The following is a 27768-nucleotide window of genomic DNA, read 5'->3' as shown; positions in this document are numbered from 1 at the left end:
AATGTGTTGATGATAATTAAGGCAAATCATCATTTATAAATCAGTTTTGTATGAGTTCAGCAAAAGATAATGAATTTATGGTAAGCGGTTCGTAAAAGTGTGAAAAAAAGCGTAAAAAATTATTTCGCCGAAATGACAATGGTACAAAACGTTGTCAAAGTTGAAATTGCAAGGAAGAAATAAATATGGGAGAATAAATATGATAATGATACTTGACCCGCCCGGACAAAAATGCGGTAGGATTGTAGACCAGCGCCCAAAGCTGTTATCACTAAAATTTTGTAAAAGCCTGCACCTGATATACTGTTTCAAACTTTGAATCTGTACATCTGACATCATGTCGTAAACTGACCTGAAATGCAGACTGGCTGCCAACTGTCTATTTGATAAAGCAGTCAATACATTTGTAATGTTTATCTATAATGTAATTAATTTTCTTTATTGCCCCTAAAGTGTTAGAACTTGTATTGCAATATTTATAATGTGAACATTTATCAATCATCGACTGGTGTTTTCCAACTCTGCTATTCAATTTTCATTATGAAATTATCGTGAAACAAAACACAAACTGCAATGGAAAGAAAGCCAACTCTAACATGTGAGTGACAAATAACCTATGTAATCTAAAGAGTTATCTTAGTTTTGTTTATTTTTTAGAATTTGTTATATCTATAAACCGATTATTTGTTACCCTACATTTGTTAGATTCCTTTTCGGAATTGGGTGATGAGAATCTATTTCTAACTCTATCGACGCGCCTGGGTGAAGCTCTAAGTAACCAGACGGTAGAGTGGCGAAGAACGTACGGTCGGGCCAGTCACAAGTTTAAGCTGCGCGTCAAAATTCTTCCCCTAACTTCTGCACTTCTGGAAAGAAACGATCTCATGACAAGGCCGTACTTCCATATTTTTATGACGGATTGTAGTGTAAGTGTCTAAAAAGCTTAACATTTTAAACGTGAAAGACACTCACACATATGTGTTCAACAAATCAGTTGGTAGAGGGCAGGTCCCAGTATGGTCAGAGGTCATGAATTTGAACCTCACTGCAGGCTAGTTGCTTTTCTAGCCTGCCTTGCTTGTATCATTGATCTACCGTACAGATTTGGTTAGTCTGCAAAGGCTTACAGTATACATTTTAAATGTGTTTTTAAATGCTATACATGTGCTCAAAAATATCAAAAGTTAGTACAATAACTTAAATGCAAGCAACTACGATTATGGAAACCAAATGTAAGTCACAATTAGCTATACCACTTTATTGAACAACCTTTTATGTGGTACTTTACTAGGTAAAATGAACCGTTTGTAAGCACTGTAAAACTTAGATAACCACTAATTTTATTAAACATTTAAGCGAGTTCGATGGTGCATGTCTAATTTAGAGTTACAATGTCTAAAGAACTGAAATAAATTCTCTAAAAAAAAACCTGTCAATTAAGATTTTATCCATGCAAATGTCTTTGAAAGTTTGGGCATCTACTTACTTTTTTTGCATTCAGTTTGACATCACGTTTTGTTTGTTTTTTCCCAGGATGTTGACCAGTACCGAGCCACGATACGCAGTGAAATCTCTTCCTGGCTGAATATGCTCAAAAGCCACCAGGACATCGAGTGGATTATTGTTGTCGTGTCCGGCGACATTCTGTCAAGACTAACCAAAGCAAAGATTGCCCTGCCACGCGCATCGATTCCCGACAAAATAAAGACTGATTTCTGCTCAAAATCTCCAGATAGGTAAGAGATTTGACAAAGTTGTGATTTTCATTTTGTATGAACAAAGTTTTATTTTTTGGCAACACAAAATTAAATTATAAAGTGCTGATTCAAACCTTTATATATGTTTGCTGTAAACACTTGTCATACATGTTATGTGCGTTGTAATAAACAACAGATTTTTGTAGTAAATATCAGGGTGGTCTAAACACAGCTTCTGTGACCAATGGCAATATAATCAGTGGTCAAATAACATTGTTTAATTTAACGATCTTCAAACTCATGCACAATTTTGAGATACTACACAGGGTTTCTGTACAACCCATGACCAGAATCTCAGAAATCTACAATAATAAATAAATAAATTTTAGCAAAATTACGCAAATGTGAGAACACAATTTAATATCCTATTGTGTGTGGCCTTTGAAAAGTAATCTACAATTGAGTGGTCCCAGATGTCAGCAAATTTTGACCACCCTGATGTTATACAAAAAGTATAGAATGTTGTAAGCAGACAACCATAAAACCATTGCTTGCAACATCTTGTTAGTATAAACAACTTCATAACTTTGAAGGGGATCTACAGTATCATATCAAGTCAATGAATGATACATACACATATGTGTACAAACACTGTGATGTAGCCCTTCTGAAGTCATTTGTAGATCAACAATAATGACTTAGCAAGCAATGGTGTCATGGTTGTTTCTCAACATGCTCCCCTCTAGCTTAGTTGGTAAAGCGAAGTTTCAGTATGGCCAAGGTTGTGAGTTCAAACCTCACCACAGGCTAGTTGTTTTTTTAGCCTGTCCTGCTTGCATCTTGGTCGACAAATTAGGTTAATCTGTTGTAGATTTTTAAAATTCTGGTGTTGTTAACAGTTTAATGTTGAATATAAACATTGATCATATTGCTTTCACACAATTTGTGGATGTGATATTCTTTTTCAGTACTAAACATATAAATCTCGTTTGCAGGTTGCACATCTTACATGAGCCAAACAAAGAATCGACTAAAAGCCAGGAATCTTGGGCCTCCTTGGGTTCAAAGGTCGCCAACATGACTGTTCGCTGCATGGAGTTGGTCGTTTCCAAGTACGAGGACAAAGTGCGAGCCGAGAGAGAACGCAGAAATGAAAAGTCGTGGGATTTCTGCACCTACTTTCTTCTTCAGGTGATTGTTTTAAACATTAATTATACAAAACACACACCAGTATATATGATATAGAACAAGCCAAATTATATTAAAATTTAATTAATTTAAAATATTTTTTTTAAACTACTATCAATCGGGAAATTTTAAAAGGTTCTTCTTACTATTGTAAAATTCAAAATTTTATTAAAAGTGCTAACATTTTGACCACCTATTCGGAGGCAGTCTTCGGGTCAATATTATTGCAACTACAGTATAGGTCAGGGGCAGGCAACTTTTCCGGTTTGCGGGCCAGATATGGGAAAATGAAGTACTTGCCGGGCCGGATTAAGTACTGCCAAATCTTGCATGTTTTGTCGCATAATGGCGGCTAATGTTGTACTCTTCACGGCCACACTTTCATTGCACATTAAACATACTGATTACTTCCCGACTTGAAGAATAAACTACTAAGTGCAAAACTTAGTAAACCGAAAAGCAGTTTGTTTGGAATTTAATGTTATAAGATAACAATATTTCGCTACTAAACGCATCATAAGTGAAATGATTTTAGTAGCGAAATGTGGCAAAATGTGGCCGCAGGCCACAATATCATTTAAGGCCGGAAAATGTCTGCTGGCCGCTCAAAATCCCGGCCGTATGTTGCCCGCCTCTGCTATAGGTGCAAAACTTTTTGTCCTTTTTAATATTTTAGTATACATGAAGAAAAAAAAACAATGTTGAAAGATACAGAAATAAACTAATATATCAATAAAATAAAATAAATGTTGAATGTTGTTTTTGATGCTAAATATTACTACGTTTTGACTCTTGTTGTTTTAGGAGGAGATGGCATTCATGTACGAGATGCTGGGAATGTATTTTCCTGCCTTGGTGCAATATGACGAGTTAGACGCAATGTTCACCCAGTACGTTCTTAATGCGAATGCAGGAGGTAGGCTGTCAGCCTTTTTTACCCAGTTTTAAATTTATCAGCCTCTATACAAGTTGGTAACTTAGGGCCCATTGGCCGTAAGCCATATCAGACTCACCGAATCTGTCCATCAATGATGCAAGCAAGCCAGGCTAGAAGCACAACTAGCCAGTGTTGAGGTTCGAACTCACGACCTCCGGCCATATCGGGACTGCCAACCTGCCAACTGAGCTACACAGGTACAGAGGGGAGCGAGTCGGACAACCATATGCCAATGCTTGCCTTTAGTCTTTTTGATTTATTGCCATATTGGGAACAATGAGCCTTGGATAAGCACAGAGTACATCTTGTGGTTTTATTTTTTAGGACATAAGATTTATGTTGTTATTATTTTCCTCTCAAATTTTGAGGTTCTATGTTTCTTAATCATCTTTAAAGCAATGTTAGAAAGTTTTTTAAGATAAAACCTAAAATTAATCTGTTGTTACAAATCATGCAGATCAGAAATATATAAAAATTAATTTTATTTTAATTCTGTTTATTGGCTATAGTTATGTTTAAATTTTCAAACATTTTCACAACAATTTTTTAGAAACGTTGTAAGACCTTGTCTTGCAGCACACTAATTCCTCAAATTTTTTTAAAAATGTTTTTTTTTTTTCTTTAATCGTGTTGTTCGAAAACCCATTATAATTGAATTTCTTTAAATACTGCTCATTGGGTATTGAAATATTATATGTTCACGGTTTATTTAAACATTTTTATAACAATTACAACATAAGTCTCATTAGACTTTTCTGACAATTTTCAAACTAATAGCCAAAACAAATTGCCTTGTCTAAATTTTCTTATTGTCACAAAAAAATACTTCTCAGAAAAACTCAAAAATAGCCCACCTTTTATAAGTGATGCTTTGATTTACTTCTCATTCACATTAACTAAAGATAATATTTATCATGTTACATACAGATCCTGCATACTGCATAGCGTACCCAACAACAACAAAAAGGTATTTCAATGTTTTTAGACACGGCTCATTGGTTGTCGCGCTTCAGTCAGCCGATCACCCATTGGCACTCCCTCTTGCTATGGAAACAAATCGACGGCGACGCTAGGCAGACGATTCTCGATGGCACGGCCTCGATTATCGACATCCGAAACTACCTCTTCACACGACTCTGCCGTCTGCTCTTCGAAATGGGAAAACTGCTGGAAATTACGCAAAGGATGCACTTCTTTCTTCACTCAATTTCAACGGAGATTGGAATTCTAGAGGTTATTTGTTTATATTCATCGTTGGTCAAAGGTCGACTCATTGACTGGGAGTGTTGTTTTTTTTACTTCAGTTTACTATAAATCCCCATGATATTTTTTAGTATGATGATGCTATGAAGGCTTTGTTTCTTGTGCTTAAACGCACAATTTTATTTTGTTAGCTTGGCTCTCAAATGAAAACTCAGAGTTTTTAAAGCGAATTGTTTGCAGCCTTTCTATTCTAAGTTTAGATTTCCTTTAATTAAAAACAATACAATATGTAAGTTCTCTTTTAATGTTGACCCAAAACAAAAATAAATATTATAGCTAGTGTTTTATTAAGCTTCTTTTACTTTATTTCACAAATTTTTGTTTTCATAGATGTTTTTTCTAAATAAATGTTAAAATATTCAACAACTCTTTTTCAAGAAATTGTCTTGAATATACATAATAAGAATATCAAAGTCCATACAGAAGTAGGTATCATTTTGAATGTTTTGAATATTTCTTCTGTATGGGCTTTGATATTCTTATTACGTCACACTACAACCTCCAACCATTACAAAGTCTTGAATATAGTTACTTTTTTTATTTTTTATTCCAATATTACTGTTTATCCTTACTTAGCTTGGTTAATACCCACAATTCCTTTGCCGATCATTACAGATCTCGGTTCCACCCGGTGCCATCGACTGCTGGATATTCATGTGCTGCCTGGAATTGGTCGGTGCCCTGCGGCGCCAGGTGGGAAAGCAGAACGGGTCGCAAAAGACCCCTGAAGTGTCCGACTGTGACATGGACAAGGAACAGTTGGTGCTGGAGAATGCAAGTCTATGGAACATGGCAAGAATTAAGGTGATTATTTATCTGTTTTTTACAGTTAAATTTACCAACTTTTTTTTGGAAAGAAAGTGTTTATTAGTAAAATAGAGGCCTGAATAAAATTATGATGAAATACATCAAAACATGACCAAGAATTAAGGTGAATATTAAATTTACTAATATGAATTATTTTAAACGAATTCCTTAATATTGAAATATACGCCTGGTTAAATGTCACAGTTAGCAATTTTTTTGAGTCCTTTCTTTTTTGTTTTAACAAAATAAACCATAAACGCAGTTACTTAATTTTTACTTGCAAAATATGTAGATTGCTTTTATTATTATTTTTTTGGAAATTCAGGTTATACCACTAAAAATACTACCATTTATAGTAGTAGGTTCAGATAAAAGTAACAGTTAATAGATTCACAGTCAATATATTTTTTTTCATTGTTTCCCTGTCTTATTTTCCATTATTTCCACTATCGTGTTAAACATTTAAACAAGTTTTTTTCTTTTTTGTGTACAGCTATTTTTAGTCCTTGATTTTTATGTTTAGTTTAACAAAACAAACCTTAAACTCATTGTCTATTTTTATATGCAAAATGATTGCTTATAAAATTGGCTGTTATAAAGTTAGTTTATGCCACTCAAAAGATTAGCATTTATATTAGTAGGTTGAAATAAAAATAACAGTCAATACTTATTCCCTCTATTATTTCCATGTCAAAAGTAACAGTTAATACAATCACATTCAATGCATCTAATATTTCCTCTTATAGTTTATACAAAGCTATTTTCTCTTTATGTACAGCTATATGCTCTCGGTGAGCTTTGTGGGTTAATCCCCGGAACTGATACCACATCGAGGCACCTCCAGATTGTGGTCGACCTCCTCGCCGGTATGGGTGAGGGTGAAGAGAGGGGTGACCTGGCCACCCCACCTGCCCTGGTAAGTTGATAATAATTTCACGTTTTTATAAGCACTTTGCTTTTTGAGGTTATGAACTTCTCTTTATTGCGACTTTGTGGTCTTTTTTTAAGTATAAGGCTATGTTGAAAATATCATGTTTTTATCAATTTTCGTTTGACATATAAATTTCTTTTTGAATTTAACTGTATGCTCTAAAATAAATTGCACTTTTTGTATCACGGATTACATGCCTATTTTGTTGTAAATTTGTTGATTGTAGAATTTACTCTTCATTAAGTTATACAGTACTACTATAAATTAATCCTAGTTTAATGTTTTCATGAGCACTTTATTTTGGAGGTATCACTTTCTTTTTATTGCAATTCTGTGATTCAAGTTAAAAAAAAAATATATTTTTTACTTGTAATTTAGGTTATGAAATATTAATTTGGGTACACTATGCATGGATCTCATCAGCAGGTTTTTTTTTAAGGTTTGGTTTGGGTGACCGCTAAGTAGTTTTAAGGGACCGCAAGTGTTTCATTTAAATTCCAAAAAGTTGTCCAAAATTTGGGAACCGTTTAACACCTTAAAAAAACACTGCTCATCAGGATTAAGATTTCGATACTAACTTGTATCGTCTTCAGTTGGTGTAATGAAGAAACATTATACACATTAACCAGTGGCGTATCCAGGGGGGGGGGGGGGGGGTTGGGGGTTCGGACCCCCCCCCTTTTCGGAAGTGACATTAACGTTTTTTGTTCGTTTTAGTCAGGGTTTACCTCACCGTCCGAAGCTGCGTGTTTTTTTCAGTGTAATTGGGTCACACGTCTTGCTAATGCGACACCAAAATCAAACGCAAAACGCCTTTTTCGTTTCTTGTTTTGTCGACCGTAAACGCAGGATATTTTTCTCTTTCGCCTTTCGTTATTCGTTCGGGTTGGCTGATCAACAAGTGTGTGTTCGACAATTAATAACAGTCAATCAAGCGGTCTCTGTAATTCATCGGGCCCGCTGCCTCTACGACAAACTATACACGAGTCCATTTTAAATACTTTTTGAGTATTTTAAAAGTGCGAAAAATTTTCGCGCTTCGCGCGAATTTTTTTTTCACGTTTTGATGCTGTCTATTGAACTAGATTAGCGCTTCTCTATCGTTGCGCCGTGGCCAAGTGCGTCGCGGACAAACGGAAAACGTATTCAAAAATATAGGACACATATTTTTTAACATTGCTTTTATTTTCATTTTCGACAATGTAATAAAAACTTGCAAGAAATTTTAAAAAATGCCGTTTTCCCCCAAAAAAAATCGCGCTCGCTTCGCTCGCCAGGTGTACACTAACTTAAAAAGGTTAAAAAACTGAACTAGACTAACTATTGAAGTGGCGTTTTTGCAGATGTTGCGCTAATCAAATAACACCGGGCAAAAGCGATCTTCGTTTAGTATTGCAGTTGGCGAAAGACGCGCTTTTAATTTAGCGTAGTCCCGTAAATGGATTTACCAAAATCGATCACATATATTTCTCCTAAAGTTAACGATTGCGCACTAAGCGGTTTCGCAGTTGGCGCCTGGCAGGATTGTCGGCGACGTGTTTTGCGTCTAAAAGTTTGCTTTTGCTGGACGTTAATTGGCTGTTTCTGATGATTTTTTTTATTATTTATGACGTCATTACAATCGCTGTTTTATGACGTCATATCTGTCACTATTTGATGACGTCATTAACGTCAGACGGAAAAACGGGGAATTCCCGAAGTTGAAAATTCGGGACCCCCCCTTTTTAGATTTCTGGATACGCCCCTGACATTAACTGGAGAATTGATACAAGCTTGTATTGAAACGTCTTAATCTTAATCAAGATGATGTCAATCTACTCATTTTCAACCGAAAGGTTTATTCAAAACGTTCAAAATGCTGTCTATTTCTGTATGGGCTTTGGTATTCTTATTACGACTTTCAACCATTATGCCCCATACTGGAAACTGCTTTCAATTTTATAAAGACACAACCTTGTGAAGTTCTACAATATTAACGTCCACCTAAACCTGTTCTTATTGTGGTGCATTCAAGGTGCTTCGAGAGGCCCTGTCTTCGAAAGCCAACTTCCAGAGCCAGTATTTTGAACTCTCGGAGCTGGCGATGGGCACTTTCAAGCACATGGGCCACTTTAGATCCGTGCGATCTATCGGCAGCGACATGGCAAGCTTCCACCTGTACGTACAACTCAATTTTTTTTCGTGTTTAAAAGAAATAAACGTAACCAAGGTTTTTTTTAAGGTTTGGTTTGGGTGACCGCTAAGTAGTTTTAAGAGACCGCAAGTGTTTCATTTAAATACCAAAAAGTTGCAAGTCCAAAATTTGGGAAACCGCTGGAGAAAATTGGCGGACTGTTTCGGTCCGCCAAAACACCTTAAAAAAACACTGAACGTAACTAAAAGATGGAAAACAATCATTAAAAAACAAGAACGGATAAGAAGGTGCCTGATGGAATTACCAAAACAGTCGCTGCGCTTTATCTGAATGCTGTCAATTTTCCCAGAGTTTTTGCTACAACTTCCAACCAATATGCTCCCAAACACCATTATATTATAACGGAGTGTTGCTCTTCCAGCAGTATAGAAACGTTCAAAAATACTGCTGGAAGAGCAACACTCCGTTATATATTATGCCTGGCAGCAATAGCTTATTTCACCATTACATTATCTTCATTAGCAAACTTGAAGAGCCCAACCAGGCCGAGAACTACTTGGTGGAGACGGTTCGAATGTACTCCAACGATGGCTGGAATCTTCTTAACACCAGAGCTACGAAGATGCTGGCCAAATGCTACAAGAAGATGATTAACATTAAAAAGTAAGCGGGGATTGGATTTATTCTGATATATTAGTTTAGGCTTTGGTTCTTTCCTGAGAAATTGTCAACAAATAGCTAGCGCGTTGCTGCATTAAAAATCGTGTTATTTTTTTTTCTTGTGGGCTTTAACAAAGGTATTAGAACTACCCATATTCACTAATTTCTATGAAAGCATGAACCAGTAAATGTAACCCTCCTCCTTGTGTGTAAAGTTTACCTTTACAAAAAAACTAATCGCTGTAAATGGCTGTGTTTGTCTAATTCTTAATAGTAAGACCTAAATAGTGAGAATCAGGCTTATTTTCTAGGCCCTAGGTACATCACTAACTTCCCTAATAATTTCTACCCTAACCCAGTTTCTAACCCCTACCATTGCCCCCCATTATCCCCAAACAGCAAAAAATTCGCCCAAACGTCGACTACTAAACGGCCGATGCCAGACCGACAGCCCTCGATCGTAACATAACCTTTACGTACAGTTTCAGGCGTGATTTTGAGTATTTAGGCATTATTCCAAAGAATTTAGGCGTATCACGACAGGTTTACGTCTTTTCAAGCGATTTAGAATGTAGATCTTCTGTATATTTGATCTTAACGCAATGGTATTATAGATTTTTCTGTTTAAATATTGTTGCCTTGTAGGTATTTTTATGTGTTCCAACACATACCTAATCTTGTGTATTTCTCGCCAGGTACCTGCGCTTGTGCTACTCTCTCATGTGCGACAAACTGCTAACCCAACAAGAGAGATCTTTTTACTGCGACGAGTTTAAGTCGCTGGCCACTGACCTCGGAGATGGTCACCTGGCGCTGGACATTCGGCCCCTGGCCACTGTTACGTAAGTTCAGAAAGTTCCAAAGTAATTTTTACTTTTATAACATATTATCTACGATGAGTTTATTTTTAGTCACACATACAGAAGTCGTTTTAAGTTAGTTGTAACTGCTTTATTAAAAATCACGCTTTCGCTTTTTTCTTTCCAATTTAGCGTCTTATTCAAAAACTGGTTTCCCGAGTACTAAAAACTTCCATGTGTTAAAAAAATCCCCATACGAAACCAGGAGACCACTTTACGTGCTTACCTGGATTAACATGGATTTCTAAAACCTTTCAAAACATTCCCCTCATGGATAAAGGACCGAAAATACCCGCGGCTTTATGATAAAAAAAACAGACCAAGCTTTTAACACGCATTGACCGTCGAAACTTCACAGGAAACTTTAATGAAATATCGGATCGCGATAGTTTTTGTCCAAACTATTGGTTATCGAAATAAAATTATCAGAAATCTTAAGTAAATTGAAATTTTGCCAATTTAAAACAAATTATCGCATTTTTTTTTTTATTTTAGCTGCATATTTGCGCACCACGCTCGGGACCAACGGGTGTTATAAGATTAATTGTATTTAACAAGTTGCATGACTCAACCAAAAAAAAATCCTGGATCCACCATCCCTCCGGTTTTACGTGGTGCTCTGAAAAGAGTTTAAAAATATCGTTTATCGGTATTTTTTTAAATATCGCTTATGGGTGTCGAAATAAAATGTCAAGTATCAATAACTTATCAATGTTTTTTTTTTTTTAATTTTGGTAAAATGACTCGACTTAAGTCTTTTAGGTAAATGACTTGACTTATTTAGACAAATAACTTGGTTTGTATGTGTCTTCATTCAGCTTTTTTTCGTAAAATTGGTTTATTTATCCTAATATTTGCACATAAAACTATTTGCTTGCCGTATATTGCGTTTTTGGTATTTTTTACTTATTGTATTGCCCCTTCGGACGAGTTTACCCAATTTTACTAGCTTAACGTTTAATTTTTATGACAAGGACTTGACGTTGAATTGACTTGCTTTAATTTTGACTTGACTGGGACTTGGCTTGTTATTTATTCAGAAAGACTTGGTCGTAAGTTGTTTTACATATGACTTGAGTTAGACATAATTCATTATAAAATGACATGTTTACAACACTGAATAATTATCTCATCGCCATTCAGTTTGTTATGATTCAAATCCGCATTTTTTTGTTCGCCAGTTCGGTCCAGTTTATTCCGGCTCAAACCAGTTTTCGCCTCAACTCGAAACACCACTTAGTGGTGAGCGTAGACTGCTTAGCACCGGTGCCAGTGACCTTCCAGAGCCTCCAGGTCGCCCTGGAACACCTGGAACCTGAAAGTGGCCCCGACCCGCACAACATACCCGACACCGTTAGCATGTCGTCATTTCTATCCAGGGTATACTATGTATATGCACTTTTCTATGTATGTGTAATTGTGTATTTTACCTTAGTAGACTATGCACGGATCTGTAATGTAGCTTGATAATAAATTTCAAAGCCAAAAAGGTCGAGTAGATCGACATCATCTTGATAAAGACTTTCTTTCCTCATTAACTGATAATGATAGAAGTTAGTATCGAAACGTCTTCATCAAGATTACTTTAATCTACTCGACGTTTTTGTTATCAAAGCATTTTTTGCTCGTCTAAGCATAGTAATGACGTCATTTGGTATCGGTTCGCGATACTTTTTGTCCAAAATATCGGGCACCGGTATCGTTTTTCGGACATCCCTAGTCATTATCTAAAGGTCTGGATTATTGCTGTTAGTTTTTGCTTTAAAAGTTTATTTGCTCACAGAGGTTATAAAGCGAGAAGCACAGTATGCACGGATCTGTAATGTAGCTTGATAATGAATTTTAAGGCCAAAAAAAATCAAGTAAATCGACATTATCTTGATAAATACATTTTGATACGAACTTCTTGATCAAGATGATGTCGATTTACTCAACCTTTTTGGCTTTGTGATTTATTATCAAGCTATTTTACTTTACGTTTAGGAACTGACGATGCCAGTTTAGGCGAAATATATATTCCTTTAAAAAGTGCGATTCATTCGGTTTTAAAAATTTGGGTTTTATTGTTTCTATCCAGGGTAGAGCGTTTTTTCGAATCGTTCAAAATTGGGATAATGTTGGTGTTGATAAACACGTAACAGCTGGTTGTGCGTTTTTGGAAACTTGGCGATCCAGTAAATATAGTTTGTGTTAAATGGCTCGTTTTTTTATGAAAAGTTAAGTGTAAAAATCCTTTACTGTAATTTTTTACGTACGAGCGTTAGAAAGGCGACTTGCATAGAAATGCCGAAACGTTGGTTAACAATTACAATTACCAGAAAAGCTGTAATTTGATTAATACTATGCATGGTAGCAACAATTAACATAACAAATTTTGCTTGTGATTCACCCTGAGAAGGCGATTTGAACGGGTTGCCGAACGTTGGTCAACAAGCAAAACTTGTTGTTTTTATTTCCAGACTTCTACCGAGAGTGAGGTAGACCGAAAGTCGATTGGGAGTCGGAACTATTCTCACAACAGCTCACAGAGTAAGTTAAAACTTTAAATTTGTATAATTATGAGCGTTTTTAACTCCACTTTAACCTTAAAACAGGGGTGTCCAACTCAAACATGCCGGCGTGCCAATTTTGATCCTATAACTTCTTCCCGTGCCAAAGTTTAGTTGTATAATTATTTCTAATAATAAAAGCGTTTTTTACAAATAATGAAAACGTGTAGTTAGCAGTGCGCATTACTGCATCTAAATGTCCATCGGTGAGCAGTGAGCTGACTTTTGCTTTTTGTTTCTTCACACCAAACTTTATAGTTATGTGAATGCTAGCCTCCATTACAATATAATGTTATAGTAGTAGAAGTAATTGTTAGTTGTCGTGATTGCAGCGATTGTTTTATATTGTGACTAAACAATGGCAATTTACTGTATAAAAAATTAGGTATTTTTTTACAATTGGCTGAATAGCAAATTAACGAATTTAGGTGGGCTTGCGTGCCATTTTGTATTTGGTCGCACTTGTTGGACACCGGTGGCTTAAAACAAAATATGCTGGATTAAGGTTTACGACGAAATATCTTGATTATATTTTGACCAGGGCTTCAGACTCGATAAAGTCGGTTTGTTTTGCTGGAGTCGGACTCGGGACTCGAGTAAGACCACGTAAACCAACCCGAGTTCGACCTGTGCCAAAATTTTGAATCTGATATTGCCGCCTACTGTAAATTATAAAGCAGAATAGCATACGGTGGAATATTTTCTTTATAGAATATTAGCATTGGAAATTCGGAATCGGGACTCGAGTAAGACCACGTAAACCAACCCGAGTTCGACCTGTGCCAAAATTATGAATCTGATATTGCCGCCTACTGTAAATTATAAAGCAGAATAGCATACGGTGTAATATTTTCCAACCTGTATCGGTGAGTTGATGAATCAAACAGTGACGCTATAAGTGGTTTGCTGAATATACACCTATGCTTATTGATGTAAACTTTCAGACTAAGGCCTGTCAGAGCCTGCTCTGAACTCGACAAAATCGCACATATGTCTGAAGTCGAACTCGGGAGTCGGGTTATTTTTTTAGCCGGAGTCGGACTCTGGATACTTTTAACCGACTCCACAGCCCTGATTTTGACAACTTTAATTGCAATAGATATTTTGCGGCCACTTAACATAAACGCTTCATAGACACTGGACGATTTTCTCGACATAAGCGCCTTGCGTCCACTGCGAGTAGCAAAGAGTTAATGACGTCATTGGAGGCAGAACTGAACGAAGATGGCAAAATACCGGTAAGTGTAGAATAAATTTTGTTTTTGACTTTTCTGGTAATTTTTGCACAAGCGCAGCAGGTACGAGAGAATGTTTTTGTGTCTAAATTTAAAATTCAAGAAAATAGTTTTTTATTTGCTTTTCGTCTCTTCAATAGGAAATATTAGTTTCTTAATTTATTGCAAATGTTACTGCTTACAAATGCTGAAAAAATAGTATTTTTCTTGTTTAAAAAGCTTGAGAAGCACCACAGCAAGATATTAAATTAACTATTTATGCACTTTGGCAAGTGAGTAGCATCTTCAGTTTTTTGAAATTCGATTTTTTGTGTTTTCTAAATCTGCAATGACATTATTATGCTCAAGAAAATATATTTCAAAATATAATTTTTATTTAGGAAAATGCGTTGTCGGTGTTTTAACAATTTGTTTTTTTTCCATCACTTGAAACTATTTTAACATTTAATTTAATTTGCCTTTCATAGCTTGTGACCTTGAACTACGGAGGTGAAGGTCACATGCGACAGCGCGGCTCTCGACTGTCCCCAGTGTTACACAACATCGCCTCACAAAGAAACCTACAACCCGTAAGTTCAGCTATTATCTTTTAATTCCGGAAAAGTGCATTTTAACCCCTTTTTGTGCTCACTATTTGTATAAGTGTTCTCTAAAAGAGGTATATTCATTTTTTTAATAAAAAAATTAAAAAGGAGTATTTTTAATTTTTAACTATATTTGGGTTAACACTAGTCCTTTAAGTTTATTTACCTAATCTACTACAAGAAAATTATACAGTAGAAAAATACGGGTATTTTGAAGGCTACCATGGAAGTGTAAGTGGTCTATCACTGTGATAAAATCGTCTCTCGAAAAAAATCTACAAGTGACAATAGTTTCTTAACCCATGGGTCGTGACCTTAAATTGGTTCTCTGTGAGATCGATTGGGTCGCCGACTAAATTTAAAGAGATTAGTCTTAATTAAGGTTTCTTCAATACTTTAGAAAATCGCGGAAACACTATACGAAGATATGGCCCATTCCAATTAAATTTGAACTTTTATGCTATTACCTTATATGTGTCTTGTTAACTTTTGAGATTGCGATAAGTTCATTGAAGACATTTCGGTCGACTTCGCTGTTTACTTACGCTTGATATTTCGTTCGCCGCGATAAAGGAGAAAAACTGTTATAGACCAAATAGGTTGAGAAAAACCGACATAGGAAACATTTTATCGACGCGAAAAATGTTTTGGAAACACTGAAACATTATTTTTCTAAACTTGTTGAGTTAATTCCATATTTTCACACAGGACGGTACAATAGCTTGGTCAGGAATCGTTTGTAAGCACGCCAACGAACTGCTACGTCGTCAGGACAGCAGCCAATCACAGCTCGACACGTCAAACGACGCCGATGACGCGCACTCGGTTGCCATGGAGAGCTACGAGTGTTGCCTGGCAACGAACAACGTCACCTTGCGGCCGGGCGTCAACCAAGTCAAGTTTGAACTGAAGGTAACCTAACGTTTTCCTTTTTCGTTGTTTGTGTACTAAATCAGACCTGGTAAAATACGGCCCACTGGCCAAATCCGGATTTGAAACAATTTTATCAAGCCCCCGCCTTGCTTGCTATAAAATTTTGAAAAAAATTAGCCTTTGTGTGATTTTATTATTTATTTTATTTTATAAATTACACTTGCTAGGCATCCTCACTTATTCCTACTACTACCAGCTTGTCAAAACTGAAATATTTATACTTTTCTTGACAAGAAAACACGCTTTATCTTATGTGTATTTTAGATCCCTTTTGGATTTGCTCCGCCAACACATTTTCTGTTACTAATGCCGCCAGCTGTCAAAACTAATTTCCCACCCTTGTCGTAAATATTAATTTAAAATTTTTCTTTTGTTCTACCGCAGTAAAGGTAGTTTAAACGAACTAATATTGTATTCAGACGTAATGAAAAAAAGAATGAAAAATATACCTATTTTTCAAACTAACATTTTTTGTAACAAATTTAATACAATATTAAAACCCATAGAAGTGTATTGGTCGCATATTTTGAACGTATAGCAAAAAAATTCTTCAATCATTTTTTTCAACATGGCAAAGAAAGCCTTGTTCAACTTTCTTAAAAATAAGTTTTTCGGCATGTTTCATCACCGGTCCAAATCCGGGAATTACATCAAGTCAGAATTGTAACGTTGAACATTAAAAAAAAGTAAAAGAAACGCTCAAATTAACCGATTTACATTTCCAACCTAAAACCAGCAGAATAAACAAGAAATGATTAGCAACTTTTCCAAAAAGCGCAAAGATAATATTTAATGCGAGTCATTCAAACTCACCTGAGATCTTTTTTGTCGTTTATCCTTCCCTAACTTTGACCTTGGCCGTCCGCAGACCGACCTTGAGGGCTGCTTCACGCTCCACCAGTTTCGAATGCGGCTGCACCAATCCTACTTCGTCCTTCCCCGAATCTACCCAATCATAAGCTACCACGTGTCCTTCGTTAAGCCGCACGTCACGCTCGAGCAAGGAGACAGGTGAAATATTTCGAGTATTATTATTTACTTTAGTGGTTGTCCAACGAGGGTTAAATAAAGTTGTAATGCCTTAAGTCAATGACCTGATTTAAGTGCAGTTAAGCCACTGTTTTCGAATGACTTAACTTGACTGAAGTCTTCTGAACAAATAGAATGACTTGACTTGACTTAAGTGTTTTGGACAAATGACTTTAAAATTAAAGTGTTTTTTATTAGGCAAATAATTTTAGCAGAATAAACCCCTGGACTAAAATGTGGTTTCCAGACCAGCGCCCTTATACCTTAAGAGATATTTGATCTCAACTTCCAGAGTTACCAATTTTGAGGTTACCGATTTTAATATTTTAACGTTTAATTTTTGGACTTGACCTTGAATTGACGTGCTCTAATAATAACTTAATATGACAAAAATGACTATTAATGACAAAAATACTTGGCTTGGACTTAAGTCATTATTAAATGACCTGTCAACAACACTGCACAATGTACATATGTCAATCTTTGTGTGTAACTGTGTATCTTGCATTGGCTGTTTTTACTGTATTTTAATTTCCAGGTTAATCAGCGGCATTGTGCAATACTTTCTCGTTTCCGCCAACGCGGGCGATTGCGTGATCAGTGACGAAAGTGATGACGTCAGCGACGGACGCGGCTACCTCGAATTGCGACCGCCACCTAGCGTTCGGTTGTTGGCTGTCACCAAGTGCGCTGAGGTGACACCTAACGGTAAGTACATATAACGATATTTTGTTAAAAGTGTACGCCATCGTTTTCAAACAAAATCACTGTTTTATGTCTTTTTTTTATTTTTTTAGTGAAACTTATTTTAATGACTAAAAGTGCCCGACATATAAAATGAGTACATAATATATTTATATTAAACTGTTGCTACCAGGAAATAATATTTAGAAGCATAAATAAAATCAAGAAAAACATATTTTTTTGTTTGTTTACATGAGGGAAACAAAATATGAAAAAACGAAAAAATTAAATATATATTGTAGCTCTTCTAGCAACTGTATTTTAAATAAAAAGTGCTAGAAAAGCTGATTTAGTGTGAGTCACGCTTTAAAAAATGTCCTGGGTCAAGTTATGTTATAATCTTAAAATAAAAAAGAGTGGCCCTCTTGTATATATATTAAAGCATTACAAATATTTGAACGTTTCGTCAGATTCTTTATAAAATATTAGTATTTTAAAACCGGGTTTGGGTCTGCTTTGTGAACTTTGTTTGATTTCCATTTATTAGCATATTTTAAAAACTAATATTGTTCAAATAAATAACAAAAATGTTTTTGAAACCAGAAAAAAAAATGCGCACAGCAGAAAAAATATAAAAACCTTAGAAGTAAATATGACGCACTGACAATTAGGTGTGGCGAAGCTAAAATTACCGCACTGAAAATCAAGAAAAACTTGTTCAATGAAAATTCTTTCTTTAAATAAACTTTAAAATGTTTTTTTCAACTAGGTGAAGTGATCGACTCGCCTTCCCCCTCTCTAGTGACCTCTGACGGCAATTCCCGCGTCCGCCTCCCCTCTAGCGCCCTCTACTCCACGACGGTGTTGACGATCGCTTGTTTGTGCCAAGCGCAAGAAGTTGTACAAACAACAGGTGGGTTTGTGGGGTTATGCGCGTATTTTTACCCCTACGATAAAATATCGGTATCAAAATATTTTACGAATCATACTTTCTTTAACCGGAAGGGTAGTATCCTGTCATATTTTTTCCTGGGTAACACCGGGTTTTTTGGGGGGCAGTAAAATACTTTACCCCATTTTTAGACCCACAGCGCCCCACCCTAACAATTACCCCACTTTTAGACCCACACAAGCGCAACCGTCGGACCCACAGCGCCCCACCCTAACAATTCCTCACTTTTAGACCACCACAAGCGTCACCGCCGGATCCACAGCGCCCCACCCTAACAATTATCCCACTTTTAGACCCACACAAGCGCCACCGTCGGACCCACAGCGCCCCACCTGCAACTTTCTCGCGTTCACCCAAGGCCCAGCCCCGACCTGTCCCGATCCTGGAGGGGTCTCCCCCTCCAAACAACACCGGGGGCACTCGGCGCCGCAACTCCTTCGACAGTGACGTCACCGGCACGCCGACGAGTGACGTCACGAGCGAAAGTGACGTCACGCCCGCCGTTGCTGTGGAAACCGACGCCAAGCAGCAGGAGACGAAGACGAGTCGTCTCGAAGAGCTGAAAGACTCGCTGAAGAAAAGCAAAAACAACTTTCGCAACAAATTCATCAAATCTAAGACCCCGAACCCCGTCAAATCGGGGAAGCCCCACTTCGAGGACTGGCCCACGGTCCCCTCGCAGGACCCTGACGTCATAATCACCCCCACCCTGCGGATCAACGGCGACCTGATCGAAGTGACGTTGGACGACGACGATGACGTCACTAAGGAACACGTCATTCCCCGCTCGCCCTCCCCCTCCCCCGCCTCGCTGAGCGTGTCGATGACGAAAGAGGTGACGTCGATGACGTCATACGTGACGTCAAGCTCCGATGAGAACGAGGAGCCGATTGTTTTACAAAAGGTGCGATTAAATCGTTTGTTGTTGATTGCATAGTTTGTGATGCGATGGGACACCAAGAAAATAAATGAATTTACCAATCTTTGTAAATGGCCGTATTTGTCTAATTTAAAATAGAGTAATCAGGTGGCACTATATAAAGACAAAGTGAATTGAAATATTGACAAATAAAACTCGTTCGATTTGTCTTCATGTAGTGCCACCTGATTACCAAACTAATTTGCGTTACCCACAAAAACTAACTTTTATTTCACCAAGTTAGAAAAACTATTGAAATTTATTTTTGGATTGATGTTTTAAGTAGAGATCGACCGATATCCATTTTTGGACCGATACCCGATTTTATACAATATTTCAACCGATATCCGATACCGATACCGATTTTTTTATATACCTGGGAAATGTTCAAAACTTAAATAAATTGAAAATTAAATCCTAATAATGTTTTAGTTTATACACCTTTATTAATTATTAAACTATTATTTTGCATATTAATTTGGCATGATGCTAAAACCAACATTTTTTCATAAAAACATTTATAAGTTGTTTGTTGTACAGGAAAAATTATATCATATTTTTGTACTAAAATATCGGCAAAAGTATCGGCCTACATTTACCAATACCGATATATCGGTAGAAGCCAAATATCGGCCGATATTATCGGTAAACCGATATATCGGTCTATCTCTAGTTTTAAGTATGACAGTAATACTTACCATCATTCTCATTTGTTTAAACAAGAAAGATTTTTTTAACATCTTGCAAAAGCTTGAAAAAGACCAGATGAAACGATAAATGTCGTAAAGAATATGTGGATATCAAACCGACTTATCCACCAAGATATATTTCTCAAAATTTCCTTGTTATTATGGCAAGGTTTATACATTAGTTACGTGAACACAGCATCTAACTTTGAAGACGAGGCCAAAGAACGAATAATTTGGCCCAAAATGTTTATCACCAGAAGACAAATCTTGCCAGTCTGGCAATTATTTTTACAATTTACCTCATTTACTGTGTGAAAGTCAAACCGACTAACCCACCACGATATATTTCGGAGCATAATGGTTGGAGGTTGTAGTAAGACATAGTGAGAATATCAAAGCCCATACAGAAGTAGGTAGCATTCTGATCGTTTCGAATAACTCTCAAATGTTGAAAATCAATAAGTTATGCGAAACGTTAAAAATGAAACCTACTTTTGTATGGGCTTTGAAATTTCTTACTACCAGTACGATATATTTCTCGAACGCTGCTATAAAGCACTGACTTATACAATATTTATCTTTGCAGAAACCACGTGATGGATTTTGTCGTCACGCTCCGTCGCGTTCGGACGCTGGTTTTAACCAATCACTGCCACCCTTGCCTCTAAAACCCGAAGATGCAAAGAACAGTGTGACTTGGGATGTGAGAGGCTTCTTATGACTGAAAAAAATGCTTTAAAACGGGATTTTTATTTTCGTTCGCGGCGCAGTTCGTTCTATTATGTTTCTTCGTTTTTTAAATCCGTAAAAGTATTTTTTAAAAAAACCTCAAAATCTTAAGACCTACGTAACATTAAAAGAATGGAGCATAATGGTGGAAGCTTGTAGTAAAATGTGGTAAGAATATCAAAGCCCATACGTTTCGAATAACTGTTTATTGATGTTGAAGTAAATAAAGAGTTATTCGAAACCTTCAAAACTTTACCTACTTCTGTGTGGCCTACGCATTCAAAAATTTTGTATGTCCGAATATATCGATACAAAGTACCAAATTCAAATTTGCATCTTCCACTTGTTACGTAACAATCCCGTACAAAGTTAACTAGCAACTATAGTAATATAAGATACACTCGTCGTACAAATCCCATTTTTAGTTCAACAAAACCCAAAACACCCCTGCACCTTCCAGATCACGATCGCCACCCCGTGGGGCAATGACGTCACTGTGACGTCATCGCTGGTCTGCAAGCGACCTCTTGACTTCGGTTACTCGTGGAGTTTCGCCAGCGCTCGAGACGACCAGTCGCCTTCGCCGGAACGCCTCTTAACCGTGACGTGTGACAACGTGACGTCATCGGCTCTGACGTTGCGCAACCCGCGCGTCACCATCGGTCACGTGAAGGAAGTTACGTCACTCAATAGGGCCGGTTCAACGGTGAGTTGAAGTTTTTAATTTCGTTTGTTTCTTAAATTGGGGTTCTAGGTTTTGAACGAAAAAAACACCAAAATAGTGTTCAATTAATAATAACTCTGAAAACAAAAAAGCATGAAAGACAGTCTTTTTTATGATAACCTTGCCACCAATGGCGATAAATAAACATGTTCAACAGGAACTAAGATGCCTTAAAGTTAAGTTAAACTTTGTATCTGGAGACAAATGTCTGTTTAAATATTTTATTTTTTCTATCTTTTGACACCTGTCTGTGTTTTTTTTTCGTTTTGGACTCGGAGCAGTTTTGTCACAATTTGTAATTAATACACCGGAAGCCTTTAAAAGATTAACCGAATCTCTCGGTCAATTAGAGATTTTTATACAAGAAGGCAAAAAAAAACAACAACAACAACAACTAGCCTGTGATGAGGTTCGAACTCACCACCTCCGGCCATACCAGGACGGTTCAGTTAGTCTGTTGAAGTCTTGCGCTGTACCTGCTGTTTTGCTTTTAAAAGTTAAATTTCTACTTTTGAAAGGTTGATTAATCAAAATCTACGAAATGAATTCACAGTTTTATATTTTTCCCTGATTTATATGTAATAACTAGTTTTTTAGTTTTCTGGGTTTTACATGTTGAAATATACATGCTATTCAGACCAATCCTGGAAAAATATAAAAAAACAATTCTTACTCACTTTTTCACGATTCTTACTCACTTTTTCACGATTTTTACTTATTTTTTACCATTTTTACTCAGTTTTTTACGATTTTTACACATTTTTTCACGATTTTTACACACTTTTTCACGATTTTTGCTTACGTTTTCACGATTTTTACTCACTTTTTCGCGATTTTTACTCACTTTTTCACGATTTTTACTTATTTTTTTACCATTTTTAGTCAGTTTTTTACGATTTTTACACATTTTTTCACGATTTTTACACACTTTTTCACGATTTTTGCTTACGTTTTCGCGATTTTTACTCACTTTTTCACGTTTTCAGTTCGTTTGCCCGCACGGCTCGGCAACCTTCGCCTGGAAGGTCCGAGGTCCCGAGTTCAACTCTCACCTCGCCCAAGCCCAGCTGCAACTCGACCTCGTGTCGGCCGTCGATGATGTCAGTACTGATGACGTCACCTCTACGCTGACGTATCGGTTCTCGGTCGAAAACGTTCGGGTTCGAAGAAAATGTGGATTTTGTCATGTGTTTATGATAATTGTCAATGTTTTAGATCGGACCGACTTGGATTTAGCAATGCGATTAAAATAATAAATAATGGATTCGATTTAAGATAGCTTGGTTAAAAGGATACCAATTGACGTACTTTTTAAAAAGTTTGGTTTAAATAATATTTGATTAGCTAATATTAAACTTTTTTTCTTTAAACGTACAACTTACAAGACTTTATTGGTTTTTAAGAATATTGGCCTTCATACTTATTTCTAACTAAACCTCCGCCAAAAAATTGTTCATTTTCTGTAAAATTAAACAAAAGTATAACACCATAAAAAAATCCAATGTAAAAAAATTTGAATAATTCCCTCAACAGCCCATCTACTCCATCTGTTGTTCCACCGACCCCTCACAGCCCGTCCACTGCGGCACCATGACGTCGCTACGCATTGACGTCACGCGATTACGTCACGACCCGGGCCACGAGACGACGAGCAACGGACAACAGCTCCTCATGTTCCAAGGTTGGCAATTGGTCATTGTTCTTTTGATCTTTACAGTTTTAATTTCACTGCGTATTGGTTTAGGACTCAAAATATATTGGGGTTTTGTAAAATTGCAATAAAAATAAAGAAATAAAAAATTAAATCAAAAACGTACGAAATAATAGAAAAAAATTAATCAAGAACGTACAATAAAACTAGAAAAAATCAAAATCAGAAATGTACAAAAAAAAAATTCAAATCAAAATCGTACAAAAAAAACAAAAACGTACAAAACATAGGAAATATTAAATCAAAAACGTACAAAAAATATTACAAAACATTAATCAAAAATGTACAAAAAAAATAGAAAAATTCAAATCAAAATGTCTTTAAAAATCCTATTTTATTTTTTAAAGTTTTTGAATTATTTTATGTACTGTTTATGTTATGTGTTTTAAAAGTCCCGTTAAAAAAACAATTAAAAAAAGTTTAATTAACCGTGCAATTTACACTGTTTTGTTTTGGAAATATATTTCAAGAAAAAGGTCAAGCGACCCTATTTTAGGTCTTTAAAAACCTACAAATTTCTTTAAAAATACTTCAAATGACTTTGAATGTTTTCACAAAATTTTGTGGCAACTCTTTTAGCGTTAAGGGTGTCTTGCCACTGATAAGTAAGGCGAGGCCGACGGCTGCCCAAGTCTCTTTGCGTTCCTTGCAGGCCGCTAAACATACCTGTCCTTAAACTCATCCAGACAGAGTCACTTCACTCAGTTGATATTGCTCGTTGAGCATATTCACAAATCTCAGAACACACGATAACGTAACCCGGTGATTCAAGCCGTTAGTATCAAACTGTATTTCATGAAGTAGAATAGAATCGCAAAAACGCCAAACCCACTCGCCTGGCCGTTGGTCACACGTCAGTGGACATTGGTCACGTGTATTATGACGTCATACTGGGGCCTGGCCGTTGTACACACGTCAGTGGACATTGGTCACGTGTATTGTGACGTCATACTGGGTTAAGTATAGTGGATTAATGCTAGATAAAGGCTACATAACCCCGCGAAATTATTTAGCATAATAATTACACATTTGGTGTAGTCCAGGAGTGTCCAACATGAGGCACTGGCACGCGACCTAATAAAAAGTGGCACGCAAGTTCCCCGAAAATACAGCCAATTGTCATTGTTTTTTATTTTTTGTATAAAAGCGCTTTTAATAGTAGAAAGAAATAGTTGCTAAAGTTTGCCACGGGAAGAAGGTATAAGATAAAAATTGGCGCGTCGGCATGTTTGAGTTCACCCCTGGTGTAGTCCTTCTTTTCAAAACACAAACCCTTGAAAAAACACTTTTTTATCTCGATGCCGGCGCAGTAATGGACACCCGAGCTCGGTGGGCGGTTTGTGGAAAAAGCAGCGGCATTTTGAGCATGCCGGGCCCGCGTATTACCGATGGACACGAAAAACATGCCGACCTAGGAACGCACGTAGCCACCGCTACGCTTGAGGTCATGCCCTTGCTTTCCGGTTCACTGCACCTGCCCTTCGTTCTGCTTCACCGCTTCATGAAGCGACGCTCCAGCGAGTTTGGTAAGTTTCGTTTTCAATTTTTTTTTTATTTGACTGAAACTTTAATCAATCTGTGCTTCTTAAACGAAAAAAAATAGGAAAAAATGCATTATCATTTAGTTTTCTTATAAAAGATAGTCAGCCCATGAAAACTTGCACCATTTATAAGTCACTTAACCCCGAAAATAACATAATTTCGATTAATACAACCCCGACAGTAATACATGTTGAGGGTGCTTCGTTTTTTTTTACATCAACTGAAGATAATATAAGCTCGTGTCAAAACGTTTTAATCAATTTTAGCTCGAAATCTCGACTAACATTCTTCATTATTTGTCAGACGAGCACTTAAGTTCAACCGAGAGCCCAGTCCTTAAACCTCCTCGTCTCATCGACTTTGAGCGAGGCGAGATCTTACATTGCAACCAAGCCACCCAAGTCACAGTGTTCCCCCCCGAAGATCCCCAAGACCAGCCCCAGGTTTCGGCCCTGTGATGTCATTGATTCGGTCGTGACGTCATCACGCTTGTCATTTTGTAGGTTTCTTTTGTTTTGACGCTGTTTGGCGAACGACCTTAACTGTTACTATATTGTTACTGCTGTTGCTGTTATTATTTATGACTTTATTTTTATTTGTGCTTTATAGGAAAGCCCAACAGTTTACGGAAAATGAATTTTGACTTCTTTTACGTTTTTTGTGTCCAAAGCGCGATTATTTTACTGTAGGACACAAAAGCCGAGATTTTGCGAGATCTTTACCTAATTGTTTGTCGAGTTGGTTCAGGTTAACTTACCTAGGATCTTTAATCTACAGCCTAAAATAATACGTCCAACTAATTTAACAAGACGCTAAAAAAACACTTAAATTCTCCCATAAATCGTTGTTTAATGACTTTAACAAGTAGGACTTGCGCATTCTTATCACTACACGTCACCGTTGTTTCTTTAATAATTTAAACCAAAGTTTCCAAAAATCTTTAAAATATGTTGTTTTTTTCTTTTTTTTACAATTGCATCACAAAACAAACCTAAAGGTTTTGGGAAATATAGTCCATTTTAGTCAGTAGTCGGCACATCTAGAAAGAACTTTGTTTTATACCAAGATTTCAATTAGGCCTTGGTGGACCCCAAAAACTAGTTCACGTACCCACAAGGGGGTCCATGGTCCCCAGTTTATGAAGATCGTTGATTAGCTTTTACTGCCTTCGGTTGTTTTAAAACACTGCAATTTAGGTTTTGTCACGCGCCCGATCCAAAACGAATAATTTTTCTAGCAATTTGGAGAATAGGATCGTAAGCTTTGGAGTTTATGGCTTGTGGTTGTAGTTAGACGCAGAATGAATATCAAAGGCCATACTCAAGAAGGTGCATGTTTTGAACGTTTCGAATAAATTTTTAAAAGGACTTTGGTATTCATTTAGCTTCGTAAGTATTTAGCGGGTTTTTAGTGTTATCGAGATTTTGTTGGGGTAGGCTGCAATAGTTCTACAATAACACTCGCTACCTACGTTCTACTCATCGCAGCAAATGGCTGAACCCAATAAAAGTATTTATAGAATCGATTTTTGCTAAAAATCTCTTAATAATAAACGTTATATTATCTGTATAAGCAACATATTTCAGGAACAAATATATTTTTAAATGCGAACTCTTTGTTGAACTCTTTGCCATTTATGTCTACAACGTCATTCTTGAAGTGCAATCGATAGTATAACGCCTACACGGAGATGTGCTTTACAACTAACGACGAATCACCAAACCTCAAAACTCTTTGGTAGATTTTCTTAGGATTTTTGATTATCTGTTCATTTTCACACAAAAAACTAAATGGCGAATCGTTAAACATCGATATTCTAGGGGAGGACCTTGGTATTTTTATAAATTGTGTTTATTTTTTCGACTGCCAGTTATAATTCTGTGACTTCAGACAATAAGTTTCTTTTTGTCCCACATTTTTCCACTCTACAACGGTGAGTATTTACAACACCGCAATATACTTGCTGTCGGACTATGATGATTGGTGGTTGTATAGTTAGGCCTAGAATGAATATTAAAGCCATAAACAGGTAAGTAGGATTCTTAAACGTTACGAAACGTTCAAAATATGCCACCTACTTCTGTATGGGCTTCGATATTCATTCTACTTGCTGTCATGATAACGGTACCGGGCCTTCGCCAAATTGTGAATCTGAGAAACTTTTGAAAAACTCTACAATTCAACCAACTGTTGACTTCTGTTCTTATCGTGATCGTGTTTCTCGGTCGTAACGCGAAGGTACTTTTTCGAACAACATTTTCTCTTCTATGTTTTTCTTTATTGCATTTCTTTTTCACCTTTCACTATTCGCAATATTGTATTTCAGAGCTAAACCCTTGTCGTCTTGATTTAACTGAATCTAACTAGGACGTCAAATATCTCACCAACGTCCTATTATTCTTAAAAGGGGATTGTCGCAAGCTCAATTAAAGGTTGTAGGAAAGGGTCGATAACCCTAAAAAAGAAGACCTATAAAACGTGAACATTTTCTAACATTACCATGCTCTATGTGTTTTAAAACAACTAATTGTAATCAATATTTTGCCAAACTACAACCATACTTTGTTTTGCCCGCCGAACAAGATCCTAAACCTATCGCATACCTAAAAACTTCGTGTGGGAGACCTCTTGATATATACACAAGTATGTGTGCACCCGTGCGTGACCGATCAATGTGTTCCTACCCTTACCCCTGGCGTCATGTCAGTATTGCAATAAAGCAGTTTATCTCATGTCAGAAAGTGTGTGTGCGGCCTATGCCTTTTTGTAGTAATTACTTTTCAGACGAGCTCTTCTAGCAGTTCTTAAGTGAAGAAAGGCATGTATTGCCCGAAACACTAATGTACTTTTGTGATTTTATGCCACGCCTGGTTGGACTTTATACCTAAACACAACCAGGTTTGAGTTTGGACCTGACTACATCGGGGTTGGACTTGATGACAGTCTGGCCTAAGTGTAAAAGGAAGACCTGTATTGCTCTTTTACACACTAATTTGTATTTCCCAGAACTT

General features: G+C 36.7%; 1 protein-coding gene across 1 annotated transcript; it reads left to right on the top strand.

Annotated features, from left to right (window-relative positions):
* Positions 1–477: 477 nt before the first annotated feature.
* LOC146137440 (trafficking protein particle complex subunit 10-like) lies at positions 478–27477 on the top strand. Its single transcript, XM_083394340.1, has 26 exons — positions 478–598; positions 706–926; positions 1534–1736; positions 2693–2888; positions 3690–3801; positions 4808–5055; positions 5701–5889; positions 6671–6808; positions 8838–8980; positions 9480–9620; positions 10313–10459; positions 11659–11857; positions 12937–13006; positions 14161–14264; positions 14729–14830; positions 15554–15757; positions 16647–16789; positions 17346–17515; positions 18261–18404; positions 18737–19347; positions 20638–20754; positions 21241–21486; positions 22491–22664; positions 23038–23185; positions 24526–24741; positions 25061–27477. Exons 1-26 carry the CDS (start codon positions 574–576, stop codon positions 25213–25215), a joined length of 4566 nt encoding a protein of 1521 aa, XP_083250466.1. The 5' UTR covers positions 478–573; the 3' UTR covers positions 25216–27477.
* The last annotated feature ends 291 nt before the right edge of the window (positions 27478–27768 follow it).

This window comes from Ascidiella aspersa, chromosome 7 (genome assembly GCF_963924565.1).
Source record: "Ascidiella aspersa chromosome 7, kaAscAspe10.2, whole genome shotgun sequence".
Taxonomy (NCBI): domain Eukaryota; kingdom Metazoa; phylum Chordata; class Ascidiacea; order Phlebobranchia; family Ascidiidae; genus Ascidiella; species Ascidiella aspersa.
Note: the sequence above shows the minus strand (reverse complement) of the source record. Positions and strands in the feature narration are given on the sequence as shown.

Coding starts and splice junctions, on each gene's coding strand:
- LOC146137440 (XM_083394340.1), top strand. CDS start 574: ATGGAAAGAAAGCCAACTCTAACAT. Junction 2,889..3,689: donor GCACCTACTTTCTTCTTCAG/GTGATTGTTTTA, acceptor TTGTTGTTTTAG/GAGGAGATGGCATTCATGTA. Junction 23,186..24,525: donor ACAGCTCCTCATGTTCCAAG/GTTGGCAATTGG, acceptor ATGCCGGCGCAG/TAATGGACACCCGAGCTCGG.